General features: G+C 44.9%; 1 protein-coding gene across 2 annotated transcripts in view; it reads right to left on the bottom strand.

Moving 5' to 3' along the window:
* Window positions 1-27,694, bottom strand: part of eif2ak3 (eukaryotic translation initiation factor 2-alpha kinase 3) — a 72,129-nt gene that overhangs the window by 27,121 nt on the left and 17,314 nt on the right. For both annotated transcript variants that reach the window (XM_041198477.1, XM_041198476.1), the window contains exons 3-9: window positions 16,633-16,827; window positions 15,711-15,844; window positions 14,211-14,445; window positions 13,893-14,067; window positions 8,420-8,557; window positions 5,600-5,722; window positions 2,182-2,405 (exon numbers count right to left, since the gene is read on the bottom strand). In XM_041198477.1, the coding sequence (XP_041054411.1) occupies window positions 2,182-2,405; window positions 5,600-5,722; window positions 8,420-8,557; window positions 13,893-14,067; window positions 14,211-14,445; window positions 15,711-15,844; window positions 16,633-16,827 (1,224 nt within the window). The remainder of the gene's footprint in view (window positions 1-2,181; window positions 2,406-5,599; window positions 5,723-8,419; window positions 8,558-13,892; window positions 14,068-14,210; window positions 14,446-15,710; window positions 15,845-16,632; window positions 16,828-27,694) is intronic.

The raw sequence follows: 27,694 nt of genomic DNA, 5'->3' as shown, positions 1-27,694 counted from the left end.
CTATTTTAACAGAGGTCCGTGACGAGGGGGCATAGATTTAAAGTGATTGGTAGGAGGATGAAAGGGAAGATGTGGAAAACTTTTTTCACCCAGAGGGTTGTGGGGATCTGGAAATCACCACCTAAAAAGGACAGAAGAGGCAGAAATCTCAACTCATTTAAAAAGGCATCTGGAGATGCAGCTCAAGAGACACCCTGAGGGGATACAGGCCAAATGCTCACAGTGAGTTTGGGCTGGGTGGCTTGTTTATCGGCTGGCACAGACACAATGGGCCAAATGGCCTCTCTGCTGCAAACTTTCTATGATTCGACCAATACCCTGCTGAACAGGAGTGACAAAGGCCCGAAGGGGTGATCCTACTGGATGAATACTGAAAAATGTGGATAACTCTTTCAAAGAGCTGACACAGAAATGATGGGCCGAAAGGCTTTTTAAAAAATAATTAATTCACGGGACGTGAGCATCGTCGGCTGGGCCAGCATTTATTGCCAAACCCTAGTTACCCTTGAGACGGTGGTGGTGAGCTGCCTTCTTGAACCGCTGCAATCTCTGCGGTGTAGGTACACCCAATGTGCTATTAGGAAGGGAGCTCCACGATTTTGACCCAGCAACAATGAAGGAACAGTGATATATTTCCAAGACAGGGTGATAAGTGACTTGGAGGGGAACTTACAGGTGGTGGTGTTGCCATCTATCTGCTGCCCTTGTCCTTCTAGATGGTTGTGGTAGTGGGTTTGGAAGGTGCTGTCAAAGGAGCCTTGGTGAATTCCTGCAGTGTGTCTTGTAGATAGTACACACCACTGCATCGGTGGTGGAGGGCATGAATGTTTGTGGATGGGGTGCCAATCATGCATTTGTCCTGGACGGTGTCAAGCTTCGAGTGTTGCTGGAGCTGCACTCACCCGGACAGGGCTGTATCATCATTTCATGATGCTAGTGGGAGGGTAGCACATTTGACTGCCTTGCAGAAGCCAGGGCTAGAGATCTGTGTCCCAAATCTATGACTTCCAATGCCTGCAAGTGTAAAGCCACCCCTTACCAATGAGATACAGCTTACAATAAATCTACATAGGGAAGGGCTATCTGGATAGCAGGGCCAGGAAATTGGGTCTGCGCTCTCCAGGATTTAGGAAAATTAAAAGGTGACCTCACTGACACATCCAAGATTCTGAAGGGGCTTAAATAGTCTCGACACTGAGGCTGTAGCCCCTGGCTGAGGAATCTAGAGCACTGTCTCAGGATAAGGTGTTGATTATTTAGGATTGAGACCAGGGGAAATTTTTTAAAGTATTGGGAGCCTTTGAAATTCTCTACCCCAGAGGGTGTGGATGCTCCATCGCTGAATACATGCAAGACTGAGACAGACGGGTTTCTCGTGCCTCAGGGAATCAACTGACATGGGGAGCGGGCAGGAAAGTGGAGTTGAGGCAGAAAGTGGCACCGAGGCCACATCCAGATCGGCCACCATCATCTCAAATGGCGCAGCAGGCTCATTGGGCCGAGTGGCCTATTCCTATTTCTTATGATCTTAGGGAGGCAATCCCACAGTTTAGCCTCATGGCAGCTGAAGGCATAACCGCCGATAGAGCTATAGACAAAAACCAGGAATCCACCAACGCAGACATCTTGGAAGGCTGCAGAGCTGGCGAAGGTTCCAGCAACAGGGAGGGGCAGGGGCATGTCAGTGGGGGGGGGGGGGGGGGGGGGGGGGTGTAGATAGTGTAGAGGGGAGGAGAAATCTAAACCAGAACACAAGCTGCATGGCGTGCACAATGACAAAGAACGGAGAGAGGTAGAAAGCATCCACTCAAGCTTGTGGGCTCCACCCAAATCATAGAAATAATTTTTAAAATAGAAATTTGCAAAGATATCTCTGTAGGAATAGAATCGCAAATATTCAGCTTAACTGAGAAAATCATATAAAACTCATTTTCCAGAAGCAAGTACTGAACATGGAATTTAGAAATTATTAAACAATTATACTAAAGAATCACAAGAATATTTTTTTAGCGACAGTGGATTCTGTACAATAAAGGGTGGATGCACCAGCATTCCAGACCTGAATATATAACAAAAAGCTCAAGGCTATACCCTATTTATCCAGAGTGGACTAGTACCCAAAGTAATTAAAAGCAAAACGTTTCTGGAAGGTAACTAAACAGACCGATTTGCAGCACGTACTGTGACTGAGGCTGGATGTCGGACGAGCTTACGAACAATGTAGGTAGTTGCAAAGATGCAGAAGAGGATGGTGCCAGCAATCTCCCTCCACCATTCCAGCAGGAGAATGGGATCTTTACTTTTCATTTTCTTCTTCACCCTCTTGGAGTCGAAGAGTCTGATGGAAATCTGCGTGTTCCGCTTGCTTCTCTCTCTCACATAGTAAGGCAAATGAAAACCATAGTCTGCCAACACAAACATATGAAGCAGATTCAGTGGAGTAATGGTAATGCCACTGGGGTAGTAATCCAGAAATCCAGGCTAATATTCTGGGGACATGGGTTTCAATCCTACCACGGCAACTAGGGAATTTAAATTCAACTAATAAATCTGAAGGCTAGTCTCAGTGATGTGTGGTAAAAATACATCTGGTTCACTAATGTCCTTTTTAGGGAAGGAAATCTGCCATCCTTACCCGGTCTAGTCTATATGTGACTCAGACCCACAGCAATGTGGTTGTCTCTTAACTGCCCTCTGAAATGGCCAAGCGAGCCACTCAGTTCAAGGGCAATTAGGGACGGGCAACAAATGCCAGTCAGGCCCGCGTCCCATGAATCAAGATGATTTGAAAACAAAGCTGTCCACCAGCAACAAATTCAAACTTACCTGAAGCTCTGCTCGCCCATATCCTGGCTCATACTCGCTGGCCTGCATTGCACACCCACGAGCCAACACAGCAATTTTAGAAATCCCACCCTTCATTTCAAATTCCTCGTCGCTTGCCACAATCTCTAACCTCCTCTGGCCCTGCGGCTCTCCAAAATCTCAACTAACTCTGACATTCTGCACATTCCCGATTTTCACTGCACTATCGTTGGCCCGAAGCACTGGAATTCCCTCTGAACCTCTCCCCTCTGAGATGCACTTGAAAACACCGCCTCTTTGACTCAGCTTTCAGTCACCTGTTTTAATCTATCAGGTGGCAAATTTTGTTTGCCATCTTTCCCGTGAATCGCCTCATGACGTTTTTCTTTGAATATTTCTCCACTATTCTCCTAAAAGCGGCCATTGTCACAACCACCCACTTCGGGAAAGCACACATTGCTCCGAGCAAACACCTCCGAACCTTTTCTCCTCCCTCAGTTCAGAGTTTTAACCTGGTGGTCCCCGGTGCTGAGTTTTGTACGACCGGTGGCAAATTAAAAAAAAAACTTTGCCGACTCTCAAACACAACTCCGATTTAACCAAAGAAGAGCTTCACAATAGGAAAAGTGGCATTATCCCACCTCCGTGCAGGTATTAGGGGCTGAAGTGGGAGGATGTTTTTCCCCTATATGAAAGACGAGGCAGTTGACACCTCAGACAGAACCACCTGAACTCTTTGCAAGCCTGACGTCGTAACCTTTCCCACGGTCAAATGGATGCAGCCCTTGCAATCACAGGTCTGCGCACAGGGGGAAGACAATGAACTTTTCCTTCGTGATCACTGGAAATTTCTAAGGATCTGGCACTCCGGTCTGGATTCTTCTGCCCCGCCAATATGCCAATTAAATTCCATACCAACACAGGTAAAGTTTCCTCTACGCTATACCCAGGAGCACAGTGTCAGCATCAGCACACCCACATGAACTGCTACTTAGAACTTAGGTTCTTCAGTGCAGCTGTTATTTTTTTTTAAAAAGAGACCAAATGGAAAAGGGAGAGCCTTGCTTTCTGGTATCGGGCCACCTAGCGCCCTCTGCTGTTCCATCCATGGTAATGGGAATTTTACTGTCTTTATTCTGTTATGGGTCCAGGGTTCTCTAGCAAAACCGGATTTATTCCCCATCCCTAGTGCCAAGGTATTTTCAGCAGGACTTCAGAAACCACCAATTTAGTACATCTGATTGATTTGCTAAGCTACTTGAGAAGTTAGTTAAGGACCCAATTTACACAGAACTCCGACCAGATAAGGATAGCAAGTTTCCTTCCCCAAACACCTTTGCGCCAACCTGACAGCTTCATGGTCACTGCTACTGACCCCAGAGTTTTAATTCAGGCATACATTGTTTCTTAAATGAAGATTCAAAATGTCAGATTGCATTGCGAGATTTGAACAGACGTTCTCCGAATGTAGTCCAGGCCTTCAGGTCCAAGAAGATAACCACTACATTGGCATGTCCAATAATGCTGAGAGTACCGAGTATAAACATGACTGGGAACTGTGCGAGAGTCACTGCAAGATTAAAACTCCTGCTGGAAAATGGTACCAAAGTTCACAGTCTAGGCCCACATGACTAGTAGACTCTTCAGCAAGTGATGTTGGCACCCATGGAACTGTCTCCCAACAGGGGGAGAGAATGGGAAAGGGCAAAAGAATCAGACTGGCAAAACTAACCACACACTAATCTTAAAACATTTCATTACAGGGCAACGAGTACACATGGGTGATACTATAGGGCCTTACCCATAGCACATTGGACAAACACTTAAATAAAAGCAAAATACTGCAGATGCCAGAGACCTGAAATAAAAACAGAGCGCTGGCAGCATCGAGTCCGATACAGCTCTTGATCAGAACTGAAGAGGTAGGAATGTGATGGGTTTTACGCTGTTGAAAAAGGGGAGGAGCAGATGGAGCACAAGAGGTCAGGGATAGGTTACATATGAACATATATACGAACGTACGAATTAGGAGTCGGTGGCCATTCAGCTCCTCAAACCTGCTCCGGCATTCAATAAGATCATGGCTGATCCGATTGTAACCTCCACTCTACATTCCCACCTACCCCCCGATAACTTTTCACCCCCCCCCCCCCCTTGCTTATCAAGAATCTATCTAGCTCTGCCTTAAAATATTCAAAGGCTCTCTTCCACAAAAAGTGGTGGAAGCCGACACTCAAAAATTTTCTCCTCATCTGTGTCTTAAATGGGCCACCCCTTCTTTTAAGCAGTGGCTCCTAGTTCTAGAGGGTGGGGGAGGTTAAATGATAAAGATGTTGTGGAACACAAGGAAAAGGAACTGGCAATGGTGGTGGTAAAGACACAAAGCATTGGTCCAGTGGATTATTAACAGCAAAATAAAAGTCTCAAAACATTAACTCTGTCTCTCTCTCCACAGGTGCTGTCAGGCCTGTTGAGGATTTCCAGCACTGTTTTTATTATGGATAAAGAAATTAAAAGATTCTGGGTAACCTCCCAGTAAAGCTCCATTAGCTCTTAGAATACAAAACTTATTAGAACAAGACTGCAGGGCCAAGGATGGTAAACCAAGGACATTTATGACCGTGTATTAAAAGCACAAACTATACAGCCCCTTAAAATGGAGGGAGTTATGAAAAGCCCAATTACTGACAAAAGATGGGAGCAAGAATGCTGTAGATTAAGTTGTGCAGTTTTGACTAAAGCATACACTTCACAAGATCAAGACACTTAGCTCAGAAGAGAAGTTGTAACTTACCGTATGGGTACTGCAAAATTGACAAAGCTCCATTACTATATTCATCGTGAGAATGTCTATCATTGATGAGGCATTTATCATGCTCGTCAGACGTGATCAATGCTGGTGTTCTAGCCGGTGAATCTTTTTTTTAAAAAAAAGTGAAAAAACAAACTTTAAGTGACAGTATCCTCGTATTCCTCGTCTGACACGGCTTGGTAAGTAGCACTCTCACCTCTTAACCAAGTGTGGGTTCAAGCCCAGGTGCCATCTTTCGGATCAAATGTTAAGCCAAGGCTCCAGTCTGCCATCTCACAGCAGAGTGCTCCCCCTGGCATCCTGGCCAACATCTATCCCTCAACCAATTATCTAAACCAAAAATAGCTCCGATCATTTATGCCACTGCTGTTTGTGGGATCTTGCTGTGTATAAATTGGCTGCTGCATTTCCTACAATACATCAGCGATTGCAAAAGCTGCGACACAATTTGGAACATGCTGAGCAAAGCTCACATGTATACAGTGCCTTTGTCTTTCTTCAAAGGTGTATCAAGAAGAATGGTCCAACACTCCCACCCAGTGGGCCAAATGGCAATTGCACGTACACCTCACTGTGGGACCTACGCTCCGCGACAGTAAAATACTAATCCAGCTCATGCTAGAAGTAATAAAGTTACGAGTCTGGAGAAGTTTCCATTTGCTCAAGTACACTGATCCCAATGATTATTCTTTTCCTCTTCTTCTACCCATCAGAAAGAGTGTGCCTGACTTGGAATAGCCAAGAGGAAGCTGAAAGGAAGGGCCCACAAGTGTATATTTATGCTGTCATTTTATACATTCAAATCAGTCCAAAATTAGGGTCTATACTAGGACATACATGTCCACTAAAATGGCACTTAAAATTGAAATTGGAAAGAATTCAAGAAGAAAGGAAAGACTTATTGACTGAATAAACCAACTCTGGAAATTATGAAATTAGATCCAAAAGTTATAAGATCTTCTGCCTCAAATGCACTTTCCCACCCACTCCACATATCCCTTGATTCTCCAAGACACAAAATAATCTGGTAGCACCTTCCAAACCCACGACCGCTACCATCTAGAAAGGCAAGGGCAGCAGGCGCATGGGAACACAATCAACTGCAAGCTCCCCTCCAAGCCCACACACCATCCTGAGAATATATCGCCGTTCCTTCAGTGTCACTGGGTCAAAATCCTGGAATTCCCTCCCTAACAGCACTGTGGGTGTACCTACATCACATGGACTGCAGCAGCTCAAGAAGGCAGCTCACTACAATCTGCTCAAGGGCAATTAGGGATGGGCAATAAATGCTAAACTTGCCAGCGAAGCCCACATCCCTTAAAAATGAATTTAAAAAATATTCAATGATGGAACAGCCACAACCCTCCGGAGTAGAGAAATCCAAAGATTCACTACCCTTTGAGTGAAGGCATTTCTCCTCATCTCAGTCCTAAATGATCGACCCTTTATCCTGAGACTGTGTGCCCGTTCAAGATTCCCCAGCCAGGGGAAACAAAGTCTCAGAGTCGACTCTGTAAATACCTTCATAATCTTGTACATTTCAACGAGATCACCTCTCTTTCTTCAAAACAGAGTACAAAGACCCAACTTACTCAGCCCCTCACCATAGGACGACCCTCTCATGCCAGGGGCCAATCTATTGAACGTTTGCATGAGTGACCAAAGATAAATCTGGGCACAGGAAGCAGGACGGGGAGAGCAGAGGAAGGGTTGCTTTTCACTGTTTGTCTGGGAAATACTCAGTGCGCAGGATGCAGAAGAAGCTTGAAGCATGAGACAGCCAGCCAGCCAGCCACCAGGGAAGCTGACCATCAGCCAAGCTGACCATCAGCCGGCCAATGTAGATGGGAGATACAGTCCGACAGGGTGGCATTACTGGATAAAGGGATAACATCTGAAGAGGAACATCAGCCCGGGGAAGCAAGGCACTGGAAGTCAATAACAGCTTTGGTGACCAGCAAGATTGCAGGAGCGTTAACAGGAAGAATGCAGCCATTTATTGAATGAGAATTTTAGTTCCAAGCCCTCAGCTGGCTCAGCCTAATGCACAAACTGCAGTTTATTGCTGGTCAGGGAAGGAGTGACTGGGTGGGGTTGTTGGTGGGGGGGGGGGGGGGGGGGGCCATCTGGCATGCAGGCATTGCATGGAGCATTCCTTTGTTGCCTTTTTCCAATCAAACACTCATTCACAAATGGAAAGGCTGGCGAGAAGCAGAGTGCACCTCATAAAGATCAAAAGGCTTCACTGAGAATCCTTCCTAAACTTCAGAATTGTGGACTAAACAGATTTTAAATGGAAAAGCGGAATGCTGAAATGAAGGCGCAAAAAAAAAAAAAAGCAGGAAATACTCATCAGGCCTGGCAGCACCTGTTTGAAATGGGAATGAAATGGTCACAGAATGCAATAACGGGCATTCATTTACGTAACTCAAAAGTTCAGGAAAATGCCTTTGCTCAGAGTGGTTAGAATGTGGGTTTTGCTAACATGGGGAGCAGCTGAGGCAAGTGGCGTTGATGCACTTCAAGAGGAAGTTACATCAGCAGATGAGTGAAAAAAAGATTATGTTAATAGAGCTGAAGTAGTAGGGTGTGAAGCATAAATACCAGAGACCCATTGGGCTGAATGCCCTGTTTCTATGCTCTTGCACACTACATATTAAACAGGTGATGCAGGTACTAAAAACGAGAGCATGGCATTTCATAAGTGATTACAACAGCTGTATTTTCTGGGAAAAACAAAGTTTAAGACAAATGGAAGTGAAACAACCGAAGCTTTGCTTCAGCACTGCAATTGCTTACGGATTAGAGGCTTCCATCTGACATTAGGCAAAGGCGTGACTCCATTGTCCCCAGGGTCCTCAATGGCCGATACCATCAATGGGAATTTGTCGCACAATTTAACAGACGACTGCATATACAGCTGTCCCTTGTACATGCCTATAATAACAGCGGAAGAATAGGAATGTTTAGAAATAGCAGGAATGTGCAAGAGCTTGGTGAGCTAGAAAATTCATCCAGTATTTTGCTGTTAAATTGCAGTTGTCTCAACTTCACAAAATAGGGTATATTAAAAAAATTACAAACTAAAAAAAACCAGAAAATGGCAGAAACGTTATGCCAGTTAGCACCTGAAGTGGAAAGACAGCAGTTTGGTTCAAGATCAGGGCTAATGAAGATAGGGATGGGTGCACATTGCTGGTATCTATTTCAAATGCTGATCAACGAGCTGTGGATTCTTTCATTGTACCCTTCAACTCATTGAAAACCATAAGCAGCTGTCCATTGCCATATCCGTTCCCTGAAATCTTCCATTACATCAAATGCAGCATTTCATTACACAGTATTTACAGCACAGAAACAGGCAACTCGGCACAGCTAGTTTACACTTTACATGAGCCCCCTCCCACCCTACTCCATCTAATCACTTCCTGGGAGCTGAATCTTAATCAGGGGCTATGATTCTCTGGAACTTCTTCCCACCAGCGGAGCCTCGGTATACACAGGTCACAGGCATTCCCACCAGCGGAACCTCGGTACACACGGGTCACAGGCATTCCCACCAGTGGAGCCTTGGTATACACGGGTCACAGGCATTCCCACCAGCGGAGCCTCGGTATACACGGGTCACAGGCATTCCCACCAGCAGAACCTCGGTACACATGGGTCACAGGCATTCCCACCAGCAGAACCTCGGTACACACGGGTCACAGGCATTCCCACCAGCGGAACCTCGGTACACACGGGTCACAGGCATTCCCACCAGCGGAACCTCGGTACACACGGGTCACAGGCATTCCCACCAGCAGAACCTCGGTATACACGGGTCACAGGCATTCCCACCAGCAGAACCTCGGTACACACGGGTCACAGGCATTCCCACCAGCGGAGCCTCGGTACACACGGGTCACAGGCATTCCCACCAGCGGAGCCTCGGTACACACGGGTCACAGGCATTCCCACCAGCGGAGCCTCATACACACGGGTCACAGGCATTCCCACCAGCGGAGCCTCGGTATACACGGGTCACAGGTATTCCCACCAGCGGAGCCTCGGTATACACGGGTCACAGGCATTCCCACCATCGGAGCCTCGGTACACACGGGTCACAGGCATTCCTACCAGCGGAGCCTCGGTATACACGGGTCACAGGCATTCCCACCAGTGGAGCCTTGGTATACACGGGTCACAGGCATTCCCAACAGTGGAGCCTCGGTATACACGGGTCACAGGCATTCCCACCAGCGGAGCCTCGGTATATACGGGTCACAGGCATTCCCACCAGCGGAACCTCGGTATACACGGGTCACAGGCATTCCCACCAGCGGAGCCTCGGTATACACAGGTCATGGGCATTCCCACCAGCGGAACCTCGGTATACAGGGGTCACGTGCATTAGGCATGGTTCATGCAATGACCGATTGAATCTCACATGGTAAAATTTAGGCCATGAGCTGATGATGTTGAGCTGCCTTCTTGAACCACTGCAGTTCATGTGGTGTAGATACACCCACAGTGCTGTTAGGAAGGGAGTTCCAGGATTTTGATCCAGCGACAGTGAAGCAATGGCGATATATTTCCAAGTCAGGATGGTGAGTGACTGGGCGGGGAACTTCCAGGTGGTGGTGTTCCCATCTATCTGCTGCCCTTGTCCTTCTAGATGGTAGTGGTCGTGGGTTTGGAAGGTGCTGTCTGAGGAGCCTTGGTGAGTCTCTGCAGTGCATCTTGTAGATGGTACACACTGCTGCTACTGTGCGTCAGTGGTGCAGGGAGTAAACATTTGTGGATGTGGTGCCAATCAAGCAGCTGCTTTGTCCTGGATGGTGTCAAACTTCTTAAGTGTTGTCATTTGAGCGATGGTTAGGTTCTCTCTTGTTGGAGATGGTCATTGCCTGACACTTGTGTGGCACAAATGTTACTTTCCACTTGTCAGCCCAAGCCTGCATATTGTCCAGGTCTTGCTGCATTCCGACATTGTCTGTTTCAGTGTCTGAGGAGTTGCAAATGGTGAACATTTGTCCTGCCTTTTGTGTACAGGACACACCTGGTCAATTTTCCACATAGCCAGGTAGATGCCAGTGTTGTAGCTGTACTGGAACAGCTTGGCTAGGGGTGCAGCAAGTTCTTCAGTACTATTGCGGAATATCGTCAGGGCCCATAACCTTTGCAATATCCAGTGCCTTCAGCTGTTTCTTGACATCACGTGGAGTGAGTCAAATTGGCTAAAGACTGGAATTTGAGATGCTGGGGCCCTCTGCAGGGGCCAAGATGGATCATCCACTCGGCACTTCTGGCTGAAGATTGTTGCAAATGCTTCAGCCTTATCTTTTCCACTGATGTACTGGGCTCCCCCATCATTGAGGGTAGGGATATTTGTGAAGTCTCCTCCTACAGTGAATTGTTTAATTATCTACCACTATTCACGATTGGATGAGGCAGGGCTTAGATCTGCTCCGCCAGTTGCGGAATCAGAGCTCCATCACTTGCTGCTTAAGCTGTTTAGCATGCAAGTAGTCCTGTGTAGTAGCTTCACCAGATTGCTACCTCATTCTTAGGAATTTCACTTATAGATTTCCTTTCTTTTATTCAGGGTTCTGCACAGATTAAATGATGTAGAAGACCACAGGAAAGTGACAAGTGAGGACAGCCATTTTCCCTTTTTTAATACATCCATCCAGAAAGATAAAGGATCCTCTTTAGACTGTGTGTCATCCTCACCACTTGCCTTCTCACCTATTTTTGCATCATCCGCAAACTTGGCAATAATACAGTCACTTCCTTCATCCAAGTCATTAATATATGTTGTAAATAATTGTGGCTCCAGCACTGATCCCTGTGGCACTCCATGAGTTACAAGTTGCCATCCTAAAATTGTCCCCCATATCCCAACTCTGTCTTCTATTAGTTAGCCAGTCCTCTATCCATGCTAATTTACTACCCCCAACATCATGGACTCTTATCTTATAAAGCAGCCTTATGTGCGGTACCTTATCGAATGCCTTTTGGAAATCCAAATATATTACATCTACTGTTTCCCCTTTACCTATCTGCTTGTTACCTCCTCAAAGAATTCTAATAAATTTGTCAGGCATGGTTTCCCCTTCATGAAGGCATGCTGACTCTGCTTGATTAGATTATGTATTTCTAAATGCTCTGTCATTACATCCTTTACATTAGACTCCAACATTTTTGCAATGACAGATGTTAAGCTAACTGGCCTATAGGTACCTGTTTTTTATCTCCCTTCCTTTTTGAATAAGGGTATTACATTGGTTGTTTTCCAATCCTCTGGGACTTATCCAGAATCTAAGGATTCTTGGAAGATTACTACCAGTGCATTCACTATTTCTGTAGCTACCTCCTTTAATATCCTAGGATGCAACCCATCAGGTCCAGGGGACTTATCGGCCTTTAGCCCCATTAGTTCCCCTAGTACTTTTTACTCTACTTATATTTATTTCCTTTTGATTAGTATTTTTGGAATGCTATTAGTGTATTTTACCGTGAAGACTGATGCAAAGTATTTATTCAACTTCTCTGCCGTTTCCTGGTTCTCCATTATTATTTCCCCAGCCTCATTCTCTATGTTCACTTTGGCGCCTCTCTTCCTTTTTATATATTTAAAGAAGCTCTTTCTGTCTATTTTTATATTACTTGCTAGTTTACCCTCAAAGTTTATTTTCTCCTTTTGGTCATCCCTTGTTGGTTTTTAAAACTTTCCCAATCCTCTGGCTTACCACTAATCTTGGCCACACTTTTTTTCTTTCAATTTGATGCTATCCTGAACTTCCTTGGTTAACCATAGTTGGTTTATCCCCTTCCTAGAATCCTTCTTTCTCACTGGGATATATCTTTGTTGTGAGTCATGATCTATTTTCTTAAACATCTGCCATTCCTCATCAAGCGTTTTTTCTGCTAAATTCCTTCCCCAGCCCACTCCAGCCAACTTTGGCCTCACTCCTTTGTAATTACCCTTATTTAATTTTAGCACAAGTTGTTTCCAACCCAAGCTTCTCACACTCAAACTGAATGCTAAATTGTACCATGTTATGGTCACCGTTTCCTAGGGGATCCTTTATTCTGAGGTCATTTATTAAACCTGCCTCATTACACAATACCAGATCCAAAATAGCCTAATCCCTGGTTGGCTCCATAACATATTGTTCTAGGGAAGTGCCTCGAATACACAATGAATTCTTGCTCATGGCTACCTCTACCAATTTGATTTTCCCAATCTATATGAAGATTACAGTCACCCATGATTAACATGCTGCCTTTTTTACATGCCCTCTATCTCCTGATTTATTCTCTGTCCTACAGTATAGCTACTGTTAGGGGGCCTATAGACTACTTCCACCAGTGTCTTCTTCCCCTCGTTATTTCTTACCTCCACCCCTATGGATTCTACATCTTCAGATCCAAGATCATTTCTTGTTATTGTACTTATTGCACCTCGTACTAACAAAGCTACCCCAGCACCCTTTCCTTCCTGCCTGTCCTTTCAAAAAGTCACAAACCCCTGAATATTTAGTTCCCAACTTTGATCACCTTGTAACCATGTCTCCGTAATGGCAATGAGAACATACCCATTGACCTCTATTTGTGCCATTAATTCATTTATCCTGTTCCAAGTACTACATGCAATTAAGTAAAGAGCCATTAATTTTGCCTTTTTAACCATTTTTTCCCCTTTGGCCCTATTTGCTGCTGTTTCTTTATGTTTGTACACTCTGTCTCTTCCTGTCACACTCTGGGTATCATTACCTAAATAGCTACCCAGCAATGCTGTCATATCCTTTTGCTTTGTTAACCTATGTATCCCTTCTCCAGAAACCTCCCCACCTCTATTTAATTGAAAGCCCTCTGTCACAAAAGTTCTCACGACACTACCTTGGAAGTGCAGAGCAGTCTTTCTTGGTGCCCTGGCCATTATTTATCCCTCAGCCAACCTCCAAAAACAGACTTGCTGCTGATTGTGGCAATATGTTGTGGGCAAATTAGCAGTTTTGTTTCTCTGAAAGCTTTTCATATGGAACTTTGCATTTTGGCAGTCTTTCCAAAAGCCATTTCAACTGCTGTTTCCTGGAGGTTCAGGAAGGACCTAGACTACTTTTGGAATATCCAACTAGGGGTCAGGAACTCACTGCATGGATAATTACACCATTAAAGCCATGTCCTCATGTTAACACAGCCCACACCAAGGTGCCAAGCTGACAGGTTTAAAATGCTAGCTTACTCTGCACTTGACCACTGCAGTTTGGCTTCGTTCCCTTACCAAGATAGACACCAGACTCTGCCGACTCGGCTGCTCCTCTTGCCGCCTCCACCAGATCTTCCTCGTCATCCATTTCATTGCCGTGACTAGCGGAGTAACTGGCATCATCGAAGAGGCTGACTGGAATCACTTCCCCATCCTCTACCAACCAGGCTGATGCGACTGGAGTACAGAACTAGCCAGACAATGGCAGAAGGTAAGAATACGTCAATGTAAGTCACAAACCCCTTGAGCACAGGAGTACAGAATTTTGAATTTTACAGGTTCTAAAAAACAATTGCCTTTTAATATTAGGCCCGTGCATTAAGAATTTGTTACCTGGTGCTCCCACTCAAGTTGCCCACCTCGTTTGTTGCTAAAAGACATCACCTTCCAGTCTGAGACAGAGACCTTTATGACCCGGTCTTTTACAGTGGCTTCCTTGTCCCCTTCAGAGAAGATCTTTGATTGGCCCTTCTTACTGCTGGCACTAGAACTACTCTCAATGTAGTTGATTCCCGATGCCGAATCTCGAATAAACATTAGGTCATAGTGCCCAACACTGAAGTTCCACCTTCAGAAAATAAAGCTTAAATAAATAAATAAATAAATAAAAAGTTTGTCACACAACTGGCAACAACTTGCATTTATATAGCACCTTCAATGGAGTGAAAGGAGCTTCACACCGAACCGCATAAGGCGTTATTAAGAACAAGCAGTTAAAAGCTTAGTTAAAGAGGTAGTAAGGCTTTAATAAGCGTCTTAAACGGAGGAGAGGCAGACAGGCGGAGGCAGGAAATTCCAGAGCTTAAGGCCTTGACAACTGACAGAGTGCCAAACAATGGCGCAGCGATTAAGATAGGGAATGCACAAGAGGCCCGAACGGGAGGGGTGCTTAGAACTTGGAGTGTTGTTGGGTCGGAGGGGATTACAGAGATAGAGGGATTGAGGCCACAGGGGGATTTGAAAACAAGGCTGAGAATTTTAAAATGGAGGTGTTGCTGGAAAGAAAGTCAAGGTAGCCTCTCAGAACTTGCCCATTTACACTGCAGGAAAGGCACAGCAGCTCATACATACCTAATCACCCCTCAAAGCCCTGCTACATATTAATTTTAGCTAGCACCCAATGCCCCAGTCGGCTTTCCAATAGTTAAAACATCCTGTGATGTTTCTAATGGTGGCCCACCAATCTGCCTAACCAGAGTTTTTTTTTTTAATTCTTCCACGGGGCGAGAGCACCGCTGGCTAGGCCAGCGTTTTTATTGCCCATCCCCAATTTCTATTGAGAAGGCGGTGGTGAGCTGCCTTCTTAAACTGCTGCAGTCCGTGTGGTGTAGGTGCACCCACAGTGCCGTCAGGAAGGGAGTTCCAAGGTTCTAACCCAGTGAAGGAACAGTGACATATTTCCAAGTCAAGATGGTGTGAGGCTTCGAGGAGAACTTCCAGGCGGTGGGGTTCCCATGCATCTGCTGCCCTTGTCCTTCTGGATAGTGGCATGGGATTAACTCAAGGCTCTCTATTACTTTACTCCTTAGTAGTGTGTGCTGCAGTCAGGTTATCCATCCAACTCAAGCTATTTGCTAATGACGCCCAATGATTAGCTCTGAAGCCAAAACAGTAGAACCGGTTCACGAAAAGCTGCTTCAAAACATTTGGGGTGGGGGCAGAAAGAGGGAGAAACGTTTCTCAAGTTAACACCCTCCTCCAAAACCAATACCATACCCCCAGCCCCATTGTAAAACATCCTCCTCCAAATAGCCCCAACATAAAATATCCTTCTCCAAGCATCCCCGACCTCAAATCAGCTCACCGACGAACAGAACCGTGAACCTAACTCACTTCTCGGCACCAGATCGAGGGCCCACAGCCCTGACTGTTTTCTGTGTACGCTGCAGTAGCAGGAGGTCTGATTCCTGTTCGGTCATCTCTTCGTCCCAGCGGCGGCAACCACCCACAGAGCAGACATAGCGCATCTGTTGGGGGTGGAGGCAAGAGAGAAAAGAAGGGAGTCTTTCAACAAACCATACAGTGGCGGTGCCACAGAAAAACATTCACTTCTACCGTTTGCTACCCCATGCAGCACCAGACCAGATGCAGAACAGAATATGAGTGAAGCCTGAGCTAAGGGTCTCATTTACACATATATGTGTAAGATTTCATCCAAGCCAACGGATTATGGGTTCAAGCCCCACAGTGGCACATAATCCTCACGGAACAGCTCTGTTGGGAGAGGTGGGTTTCACAAAGCGTAAAAGAGACGAGCAGCAAGATGTTCCCAGGTCTAGGGCAGCAATCCTCCATCAAGCAAAAGATCTTACTGCCTTTGCTTCCACATCATTTAGCAGGTCTTTTTTCTGGCAGTACTGGTTGGTTGGGCACAATTGCTTGCAACAGGGCATCAGTTGTATGGCATGTGTTAACTCAAAATCCAACATGGGACTGAACGAAGTAGTACTTCTGGCCAGGTCAAGCAATCATTACAACTTTAGGTAATGGTTTGTTCCTTTTTTAAAAAATAGCTTCAGAATGAACCTCAACCAATTGTAAAATGCGACACGATGGGCCCTTCAGATTTGAAAACAATGAGAAAAATTGATTATATATTAAAAAGAAATAATTGCAAGGCTTTGGGCAAGGAGCTCAAGGGTGAAACTAACTGGTAGCTCCTTCAGCACAGACACAATGGGCCAAACGGCCGACTTCTGTACTGTGCCAGTCTACATATTCTACAAACAGGAGTCGCATCCACAGATTCACTTACCTTTCCAGTGTACGCGTCCAAGCCATAGCTTGTCCGTGACTTCCCTCCGACCAAGACCACGTCGTCACCAAGTCGGTAGGATGATTCCAGCAGTGACTCCACTGTAAAAGGAACTGCCTCCATGCTCTCCCGATCTCGGTCCCATTGGAAAAGGTGGCCATCCAGGGACGGAATTATTACTTTGTTCCCAAAGACCTGCGGGTAGGTACAGCAGTCACATCCTATGTGCATCTTAAGCTGTGGGCAGCAGCACTAGGCAAATACAGCATGCGTTTACACCCACAGCCAACAACAGTGCAAGCTTCAGAACCACTGGTTTGCACAGACAAGGCAAAACACACCTCTGGCCATTTACTCCAAAATAGTTTCCTGGAATGTACAAGCGACAGAAGGGGGGGGAAAGAGGTCTGTGGGTGGAGAAAGATGAGAAAGGAAAAAAAGGCCAGAAACTTCCCAACAGAAACAGATTGACAAAGAATGCAGGAGCTCCCATCAAGATACATAGCTTTGTTTAAGCAACCCAACCACACTTAGCTAAAGACAATAGGGATATATTCTTTGTGGCTTCAACTGCACATTCAATCGTAGGGCTTGATGAATTCAAATGCTAGTTACACATTATATAAACTCAGGCACATGAATATATGTACATGTATGAAAGAGGGGTTACAGAGATATACCAATATAAAAAAAAATGTTGAATATATACGACTTTTATTTTTATATAATGCTTTAAGTATATACATTCTGATAAAACCACAGCACAGAAAAGATTATCGACAGCATAAATCTGTGTGCATCAAGCAGCACTTGCTTGGCAATAACCTGCTCCCTGACATTCAGTTTGCATTCCACCAGGTCCACTCAGCTCCTGACCTCATTACAGCCTTGGCTCAAACATGGACAGAAGAGCTGAACTCGTGAGGTGAGAGTCACTGCCCTTGACATCAAGACTGCATTTGACCAAGTGTGTGGCATCAAGGAGCCCGAGCAAAACTGAAAATGGGCATCAGGGGAAAAACTCTCCAGTGGTTGGAGTCACAGGACTATGGTTGTGGCTTTTGGAGGTCAATCATCTCTGTTCCAGGACATCACTGCTGGAGTTCCTCAGGGTAGTTCCCTAGGCCCAGCCATCAATGAATGACCTTCCTTCCATCCTAAGGTCAGAAGTGGGGGTGTGCACTGATGATTGCACAATGTTCAGCACCATTCACTGACTGCTTCAGTACTGGGGAGTCATGTCCAAATGCAGCAAGACTAACGTGAGGGTCCTCCATGAAGCTGTGTCCACTGGCACTGAAGCCCTGCTCCTGCCAATCCAACTCCCATGATGGGCTATTGCTTTCGGATGCCCAAAACCCACCTCCCTCGGCAGGTTCTCTTCACACAGCTCTCCATTAGCCAACATTCAAAGGGCAGCCAAAGACAAAAGTATAAGGATACGTTCAAGGACGCCCTAAAGCACGGAGTGGGAGAATGCTGCCGATCCCTTGGCATGGCACCTCCTGGTCCATCAAGGCACAAGCCACTTCGAGGCTCAGCAACTCTACAGTGAGGCAGAACGGCAGCAGCAGCAGGAGAAGGAAACCAATCTGGGGCTGCGATTTCCACTCCCCTGCGCAACAACATGCCCCCACTGCGGAAGAACATGTGGATACGGAATTGGGCTGGTAATACATGTATAAGAGGCAATCAAAAAGGCCAACCCCTCAAGGGCAGGTAATTATGCTTTGGTCCCAAGGGATCGATCCGATTGGAACAGTCTGAAGGAAATCTTATCTGATCACAGACGGTAAACTTAGAACAAAGCATCATTTTTCACTGAAGTACAGTTGCTAATTTACTAAGTGCCCTTTGTTTGTGGAGATTTGCAAGGAGTGGGTATGCTAAAATGTTAAGAGTCAGGCAATTTCTTCCATCCAATTGGTAACAGGCATTCAGATCTTTTAGGGACCAGAAATCTCCATGATAAACTGAAGGAACCAGAGTACAATATACTCTCACCCACTGTGCAACTTCCAGATATCCAAAAAAACTCACTAAAGTACACAGTAATCTGCTGAACATCAGATCAGACAACACTTCAGGAGGTGCAGAAGAAAAAGCAGTGTATAATATCGCTCAACCATCCCCAAAAAACACAGCTGCCATTTTGCACGCAGTAATGTTTACAACTGAAAATCCAATTGCAAATGGCACGAAACCAGGACAGGCAGTGGAAGGCAGCTCAAAGTATAAAAATGATTTGAACAAGTGGACAGAACAAATAGCACAAAAATTAATACAGACAACTACTGCTTGCACAAAAGGAAAAACAGATAACAGTAGGTGTTGAAATAATTACAGATGAAGTTAAACAAAGTTAATCTTGGGAGCTCAAAACTCAGGTCCCAAAAAATAAAAACAATAACTGCACTGCCAAGATAAAAGGATACAAGTCACAAATTGTGATCAAACTGTTGAGTGCACTACTCAGACATAAAAACACAACTAAAAAATTGGTGGGGCATTCAGCCCCTCAAACCTGCTCCGCCTTTCAAGACGATCATGGATGATTTACTTGTATTTCAAATTCCACGTTCCCATCTAACTCCGATAAGCTTTGATTCCCTTGCCTAACAAGAATCTATCTACCTTTGCCTTAAAAATATTCAATGACCCCGCTTCCGCTTCTAAGGCAGAGAGTTCCAAAGTGCCTCGCTTCATCTCGGTCCTAAAAGGACGACCCATAATTTTTAAAACAGTGCTTCCTAGTTCTGGACTCACCCACAAGAGGAAGCATCCTTTCCACATCAACCTTGTCAAGACCGTTCAGGGTTTTATTTACTTCAAATCACCCCTCACTCTTCTAAGCTCAAGCGGAAAGAAACCCAGCCCGTCCAACCTTCCCTTATATAAGCCAACTCACTCATTCCAGGTATCAATCTAGTAAACCTTCCTCAAATGAGACCCAAGTTGCACACAGTATTTGAGATGTGGTCTCACCAATGCCCTGTGTAACTGAAGCATAACATCCTTACTTCTATGTGCAATTCCTCTCATAATAAAGAATAGCATTTAATTAGCCTTCTTAATTACTTACTGTACCTGCATACTAGCTTTATGTGGCTCATGTATTAGAACACCTAGATCCCTCTGCATCTCAGATCACATCAAGTATTGATTGTACTGAGTCCAGTCCTGCTCACTGACACAAATGAGAAATTTTCTCACTCTAGAGGCAGTGTCAAAAGTTTTATTTATGACTGAAGGCTACAGAAATCTGTTTATAAGCCAAGTACATACTGAGGGGGTATTGCACTGTTAAAGATGCCATCATCGAATGAGAAGTTAAACCGAGGCTTTGTCTGCTCTCAGCTGGATGGAAAAGATCCCAACCTATTTGATGAACAGCAGATCAGTTCTCTCCGGTTTCCTGGCAAATATTGATCCCTCAAACAACATCAAAACAGATTATTTGGTCATTTAGCTCACGGCTGTTTGTGGGACCTTGCTGTTCATAGCAAACCGATAAATCCAGGTCCCTTTTAATATAAATTTCAAGTCCAGGGCAAGGTGGTGCAAAAACAAAATCGGGAGAAAGGAAATTAAAGACTGATATCAGGAACTTTCTCACAAAGAATAATGGATACCTAGAATAAACTCCCAATAGCAAAGAAATAATTAGATGCTGCAATGAGGAAACAAGTTATTCTGGATGGGTATAGCATGAGCAGAATCACCTTCCTCATATGCAATGCTCTTGCAAATGCAGTAAATGACGATATTAGTTTTGGGTGATATAACAAAAAAGGCCTTTAGGAGGCAGAATGAAGGGCAGGACACCTGAACACCCATTTCAAATAACACCTGGGATTTAAAAAGAAATGTCCACCTGAACTACTGGAACAAAATGGAAAGCAGTTTCATCCTAGGGCAGCTTCTCATACAATACAGCACTCCCTCAGTACTGCACTGAAGTAGGAACTTTAGACAATCAACTTAGTAGAAATCTCAATCTTCTGAAGGGCTCCAAAACAAGGACTAACCTATCAGCTATGGTGCAGGATGGCTAAAAGGGGAGGTCGGAAACTGAATTTTGTCTCTACATTATTGTAAGTTATATTACGGTGCTCCAATATACAAAATGAGATTTTGACTAACCAATGACAGTCCTTTGAACTTTATTGGCACTTGTAATTAAACTTGTTCTGGTCTCCAATGAACAAGAGCTTTCAATAGAAAATTATGTTGAAATGTCCCTTTAAGATTACAACAATTGTGAATGAAAATATATAATGGCAATATTTACTATTCAGTCATCTGACCAATAAGAAATGCCATTCTCAGTAACTCCTTTGCAACATCGGGTTCCATCAATCCCTATGTGTTCCATTTTAAGTGCAGTCATGAACTGCAGAGCTGACACACATCCTTGGGCATTTCTTCATCCTCCACATTCACTATTCCCAGGTCTAGGATTACATTCAGTTAACAGCAGAGAGATGGGTCATGGAACTCAACCAGTTTTTCTACTCCACAGCCGCTCCTCCCAGCCTCTTCATCACTGAATAATATTAACATATCCTTTTATTCCTTTCTCCCACTGTGGTTATCTCACTTCCTCTTTTGTCCTGTGTGCCTTGACTGAGCAATCAGCAGCACAGAAAACCCTTTTATGGCCATTATAAAAGCATCTCTAATTATTGTGCAATGACACAAGAGTTACAATACACAAACTGAAGATCAAATTGATGCATATGAAGGTACATGCAGCACCAGCATGACAGCACTGTTTCATTTCTCACAGTATGATCTTATATCCAATATAATTTCTGGACTAGCATCTGAGTGCCTGCACATTTGAATAAAGAAAAGTTCTATGAACTTCTTCCTCACTCCCCTCGAAGATTCTCTTGCGGCTGCAGTCGTATGCAAGAAGGCTTCAGAGTGCAGCAAATTACATCAGTGTGCAGTGATGCTGCACTGCATCTGCTCCACATGGAAATGGGCTTAAAAGCTGAGCACGGTGAAATATTTTATACCACTGCCACGAACTGGGATCTTACTGAAAAGTTTCAGTTGAAAAGGAAAGAAGAGATCAGCACTGTAATTCATCAACAGCAAATCCTCAGTAATCTATAATCAGGTCTGAGCTCTCACTGCAGGTCATAATGCTGAAGGTGGTGTGAAACAAGGTGACATCATCCATCCCCCTATCTCTGCAAAGACCATTACCTCACCAGCTAATCTGTTAGTATGACTCATACCAGACTGAAGGCATCCTTACTGCTTCAAAGCGGCACCTCATTCAAACTGCAATTCCCTCGTACAGAAGTCTTTCAATGTTTTACAGAATGCCAGAGGGCATCAAAGATTAAACTCAGCACGAGCAAGGCAAGCAGTCAGGAAGAAATTCTTGCAGGTCCCATTCTTTAGATTTCATTGCTGACAAGAGATCATCTAAAGGAAATGTCCATAAAAGATCTGTACCTCTTCATCTGCTGCCACCTAATTAGTAAAGTGGAAAAAAAGATGGCATTCCCAGAAAGATAGATTTCTTACTGAATCCCTAGTCTTAACCAAATCGACTGAAGACAGCTGTGAGGACATAACATTGTCCTTTGTGTCATTTATTGGGGTTGAAGCACTTTGGGGTAACCCCCAGGTGGTGTCAGGCAATATATGAATGCAAGTCTTTGGTTTCTTTCTCCAGGCTATGAAAAGGGTGGAAGACAAGCACTTCTGACCACCATCTCACGACCCATGCAACTCAGCTTAACCACAGTGTTAGCCACAACCTGACAACACACATTACCATCCTGCACAAATAGCCACTTCAGCAAGGAACTGGAGAACTGCCAGTGTCTGTGAAAGCAGAATGAAATGGAGTCATTCTGAAGAGGATGTAAAAGGTGTAAAGATGTACAAATTGTCACTAACCTAGCAGCCAGCAATGGAGACCCTCCTCCTGTAAAAGTTTCAACTGAAGGTAACAGACAAAAGGGTCTGAAAGTTTTTTGTGACAAGGAATCATGTAATTATAGCATTATAACAGTAAAATACTGCAGATGCTGGAAATCTGAAGCAAACAGAAAATGCTGGAAAAGCTCAGCAGGTCTGGCAGCATCTGTGGAGACAAAAACAGTTAATGTTTTGAGTCTGTATGACATTTCTTCAGAACTGAAGAGAGGTAGAAATCGGATGGATCTTATGCTTTTGACGGGGGCTGGATGGAGTATAATAGGTCAGGGATAGGTGGGAGCTCAGGAGAGATCTGACAACGATGTCATGGACACAAGACAAAGGGAGAGTTAATGGTAGCCAAAGACAAAAGGTGGTGCTAGTACTCTCCTCATCGCTGCTTCACCTGAAAGGAGTGTTTGGGACCTTGGACAGTGAGAAGAGAGGTGGTAAAGTCGCACGTGTTACACTTTCTGCGATTGCATGGGAATCACAGAATCACAGTGCAGAAGAGGCCCTGCGGCCCATCGAGTCTGCACCGACACGTGAGAAACACCTGACCTACCTACCTAATCCCATTTACCAGCACTTGATCCACAGCCTTGAATGTTGTGACATGCCAAGTGTTCATCCAGGTACTTCTTAAAGGATGTGAGGCAACCCGCCTCCACCAACCTCCCAGGCAGTGCATTCCAGACCGTCAGCACTCTCTGGGTAAAAAAGTTCTTCCTCACATCCCCCTAAACCTCCTGCCCTTCACCATGAACTTATGCCCCCTTGTGACTGATCTTTCAACTAAGGGGAACAGCTGCTCCCTATTCACGATAATCTTGTACACCTCGATCAGGTCGCCCCTCAGTCTTCTCTGCTCCAACAAAAACAACCCAAGTCTATCCAATCTCTCTTCATAACTTAAATGTTTCATCCCAGGCAACATCCTGGTGAATCTCCTCTGCACCCCCTCCAGTGCAATCACATCCTTCCTGTAATGTGGCGACCAGAACTGCACACAGTACTCAGCTGTGGCCTCACCAAGGTTCTATACAATTCCAACGAGATCTCCCTACTTTTGTAATCTATGCCTCGATTGATAAAGGCAAGTGTCCCATTTGCCTTTTTCACCATCCCATTAACATGCCCCTCCGCCTTCAGAGATCTATGGACATAGACGCCAAGGTTCCTTTGTTCCTCAGAACTTCCTAGTGTCATGCGATTCATTAAATGCTTCCTTGTCAAATTACTCCTTCCAAAGTGTATCACCTCACACTTTTCAGGGTTAAATTCCATCTGCTACTTATCTGCCCATTTGACCATCCCGAATATATCTTCCTGTTGCCCAAGACACTCAACCGTATTGTTAACCACTCAGCCAATATTTGTGTCATCCGTAAACTTACTAATTCTACCCCCAACATGGTCATCTGTGTTGTTTATATAAATGACAATTAATAGGGGACCGAGCACAGATCCGTGTGGTACGCCACTGGACACTGGCTTCCAGTTACTAAAGCATCCTTCTGTCATCACTCTCTGGAAGGGAATGAGGCGTTGGGATGGAACAGTATACCAGGGTCCATTGAATGGAAAGGTGCCATGAAATGTTGACAGGAGAAGAGAGGGGAATATGTATTTGGTGGTGGCATCATGCTGGAAATGCTGAAGGATGATCCTTTGAATGCGGAGGCTGGAGGGGTGAAATGTGAGGATAAGGGAACCCGCTCATGGTTCTGGGAGGGAGGCCTCATCCCTTCCCAGGGCATCTTCCCATGCAATTGCAGAATGTGTAACACTTGCCGCTTTACCTCCTCCCTCCCCACCGTCCAAGGCCCCAACACTCCTTTCAGGTGAAGCAGCACTTCACTTGCATCTCCTTCAATTTGGTCCACTGCATTCGCTCTTCACAATGCCATCTCCTCGACATTGGGGAGACTCAAAGCAGACGGTGACCACTTTGCGGAACACCTTTGCTCAGTCCACAAGCGTGACCCAGATCTCCGTGTCGTTTGCTATTTCAATTCACCATCTTGCTCTCATGCCCACATGTCCATCCTTGGCATGCTGCAATGTTTCAAACTGGAAGAACAGCACCTCATCTTCCAATTAGGCAGTTTACAGCCTTCTGGACTCACTGGGTTCAACAACTTCAGACCATGAACTCTGTCCTCCATTTTGATCTTTTTAATTTTTTTTCCCCCAACCCCCTCCCTGCACAGAGCTATCTGTAACTTGTTCTTATGTTGTGCTTTCACAAAATGCTGACCCTTGTCCTGCTATTAACACATTCTGCTATCTTACCTTTCATGCCACAACTGGCATCTTCCTTAGTCTTTAGTTCTATCATTAACACACTTTGCCTGGTGTCCATGACATCTTTGTCAATCTCTCCTGAGCTTCCACCTGCCCTTGACCTTCTATTTTGCTCCACCACCCCCCAATTCAACATAAAATCCATCACATTTCTATGTCTCTTCAGCTATGAAGAGTCATACAGACTCAAAATGTTAACTCTTTCTCTCTCCATAGATGCTGCCAGACTTTAGTATCTCCAGCATTTTCTGTTTTTATGCAATGGTAGCACTTTCCATAGCAAAATGCAAGTGTTTCTAGGCCACCTGAAAGGGGTGGAATTATTACACTTCAGGTGGGTAGGAAACATTAGTTTTCCCTTTGTTTACCTTCTATTACTGCCTGGACCAATATATTTGTATAAAGTTACCAAAGTGACCTCAGCATTTCAGCAGTGTAGTAAGTGCATGTATACGGGATGAAGTCCATACAAGCAACAGAACACGATCTAGCTGAATTATGTAGATATGAAACGAAGCAAAGGATCACGGTAGTGCTTCCAAAACTATTTTGGAATGTGACCTCAGTTTTAACTCACCACCATCTTCAAGAGAAATTAGGGAGGGGCAAAGACCAGCCTTACCAGCAATACCCACATCTTCTGAACGAATACATATATAAAAAAAACTCCTGAAAATTAGTGCCATCTCAGACACCAGCAAAAATAAAACAGCAATAAAGCAGCATAGTAACATTTGGTACATTATTAAAGTTCGGGTATTATAGGTCACCATATCATGTACATAAATACAAAAATGTTATAAAAATATTTTTTTTTACAAATACTTTACATCCTTGCATAGGTTTCAGCCAAACTCTCCATATTGCATAGTAACAGAAGACCCAGTGAAGCCCATCTCCTCCTACCCACACTTGCCTCTTCCCAACACACCTTGCCCAGGCTAGGCTCCTAATCACTGCCCATCAGTGGACAGCTATGGTTCTTCCTTGTCTGGTACCACCTGGATCCTCCCTGCCAGGGAAGGGCAAGCCATGTTCCCAGGGGACAGGAGCTCAGGCCCCAGGGGCTCAGACAGTCCAAAGTGCAGCCTCTTCACTGGGCGCTTAGGTAGCATCAGGGTCCCCAGTCAGCTGAAACAGAGGCAGCCCAAAGCAGCTGCTGCTGCCGCCGAGGGCAAATGTGGTCAAGAATACAGTTGGCTGAAATCTACCCCCCTCCACTCCTCCAGGGCTAGAGCCTGAAGCAGGTTGCAATTGGGTCAGGGTCAAGTTGCTCCATCGGTAACGGGGCCTCTCACTGGGCGAGGGGATCCAGCTTTCCTGCACTAGAGCAGCAGCTCCTGCAGGAAAGGTGGTACCAAGAAGAGGGTCCAGTGCAGGAAGGCACTCTGCAGGCTGCACATGGGAGCAGCAGCTACAGGGGCCGCAGCCTCTGCATCTCCCAAACGTACAATGCGAGTTAAAGCCAGATCAGAATTGGCAGCAGTTTAAAGCGAGAGGGGCTAAGTGACGAGGTCAGAAACCAGAATAAAAGGGCACAATTCAACAATTCAAAAATCAGACTTCTGCCAAATATTGGAAATTCCCACCCCCAAGGTAAAGAGCAGTGCAATGATGCATGCTTTCCCCAGTTCTCTTCAAAAAATACCTACCACTCCAATTCTCAGTCAGTAACTAGGCAATATGGATGAGAAGAGTTCAACACTCAGTCTTTCGTTTGTTTAACTTTAGTTAATCTTACCTGGCATGTCGTAGGGCTGCGACAATTGACCTCGATACAACTGGGTTAGAGATGGAAAAGTAAAATCTCTAGCTAAAATTTCTAACTGGCTGCCCTTCAGTAACTGCTGCTGGAAATACACACATACATGGACATCGGAAAAGGAGAACGTCAGACTCAGTTGTGAGACCCCATGTGGCTGCAGACCAGACTAACGTTCACAATCAAGGAACACAAATGGCTCCTTGGACCAGACCAGCAGAGGGCGATCAACACCCACAAGACTATATGGCAGGAAGCAGAAATGGGGGGATATGAGCAACACTGGAGACACCCAATAGATGAAATGCTTCAGGGACTAGCCATACGATAAGTGGGAGAACAGCACCCACTTGACTTGTAGAAAATTCTATTTTAGCTTAGTTAATGAAGTGGAGTTTATACAATTAGATCTTCAATAAATTGCATGTCAGGAGGGATTCAATTTCATAGCAGAATAGAAATCAGCATTCCGGGGCCATAAAGGAGCACACAGATTTTAAAACTCTCTCATCTTTGTTCTCAAGTAGCTTTGCCACTTCCCACCTCTAATCTTTAACCCTAAAACCCTCAAGATATCTGCACTTCAATTCTGGCCTCTCGAGTATCACCAATTTTATAGACTGGGACTCAGACTTTTACAGCACAGCCCATCGTGTCTGCTGGTCAAAAAGATCTGACGACATTAATCTCATTTTCCAGCACTTGGCCCAAAGCTCTAGTTATGTTGCACAAGTGAATATCTAAATACTTCTTAAATCTTAGAAGAGTTTCTAACTCAACAACCCTTTCAGGCAATGAGTTCCAGACTCCCTCCACCCTCAGTGAAAAATTTCTCCTCAGCTCCCTTCTTAGCCTTCTACGTCTTGCCTTAAATCTATGTCCCCTGATTATTGACCCCCCCCACTAATGAAACGAAGTGCCTTCCTATCCACCCTATCTATGCCCCTCAATCTTATACCTCTTTCAGGGCCCCCCTCAACCTTCACTGCTCCAAGGAAAACAACCCCAGCCGATCCAATCTTTCCTCATAGCTCAGACCGTTCAGCCCAG

This window comes from Carcharodon carcharias, chromosome 1 (assembly GCF_017639515.1).
Source record: "Carcharodon carcharias isolate sCarCar2 chromosome 1, sCarCar2.pri, whole genome shotgun sequence".
In the NCBI taxonomy this organism is placed as follows: domain Eukaryota; kingdom Metazoa; phylum Chordata; class Chondrichthyes; order Lamniformes; family Lamnidae; genus Carcharodon; species Carcharodon carcharias.
Note: the sequence above shows the minus strand (reverse complement) of the source record. Positions and strands in the feature narration are given on the sequence as shown.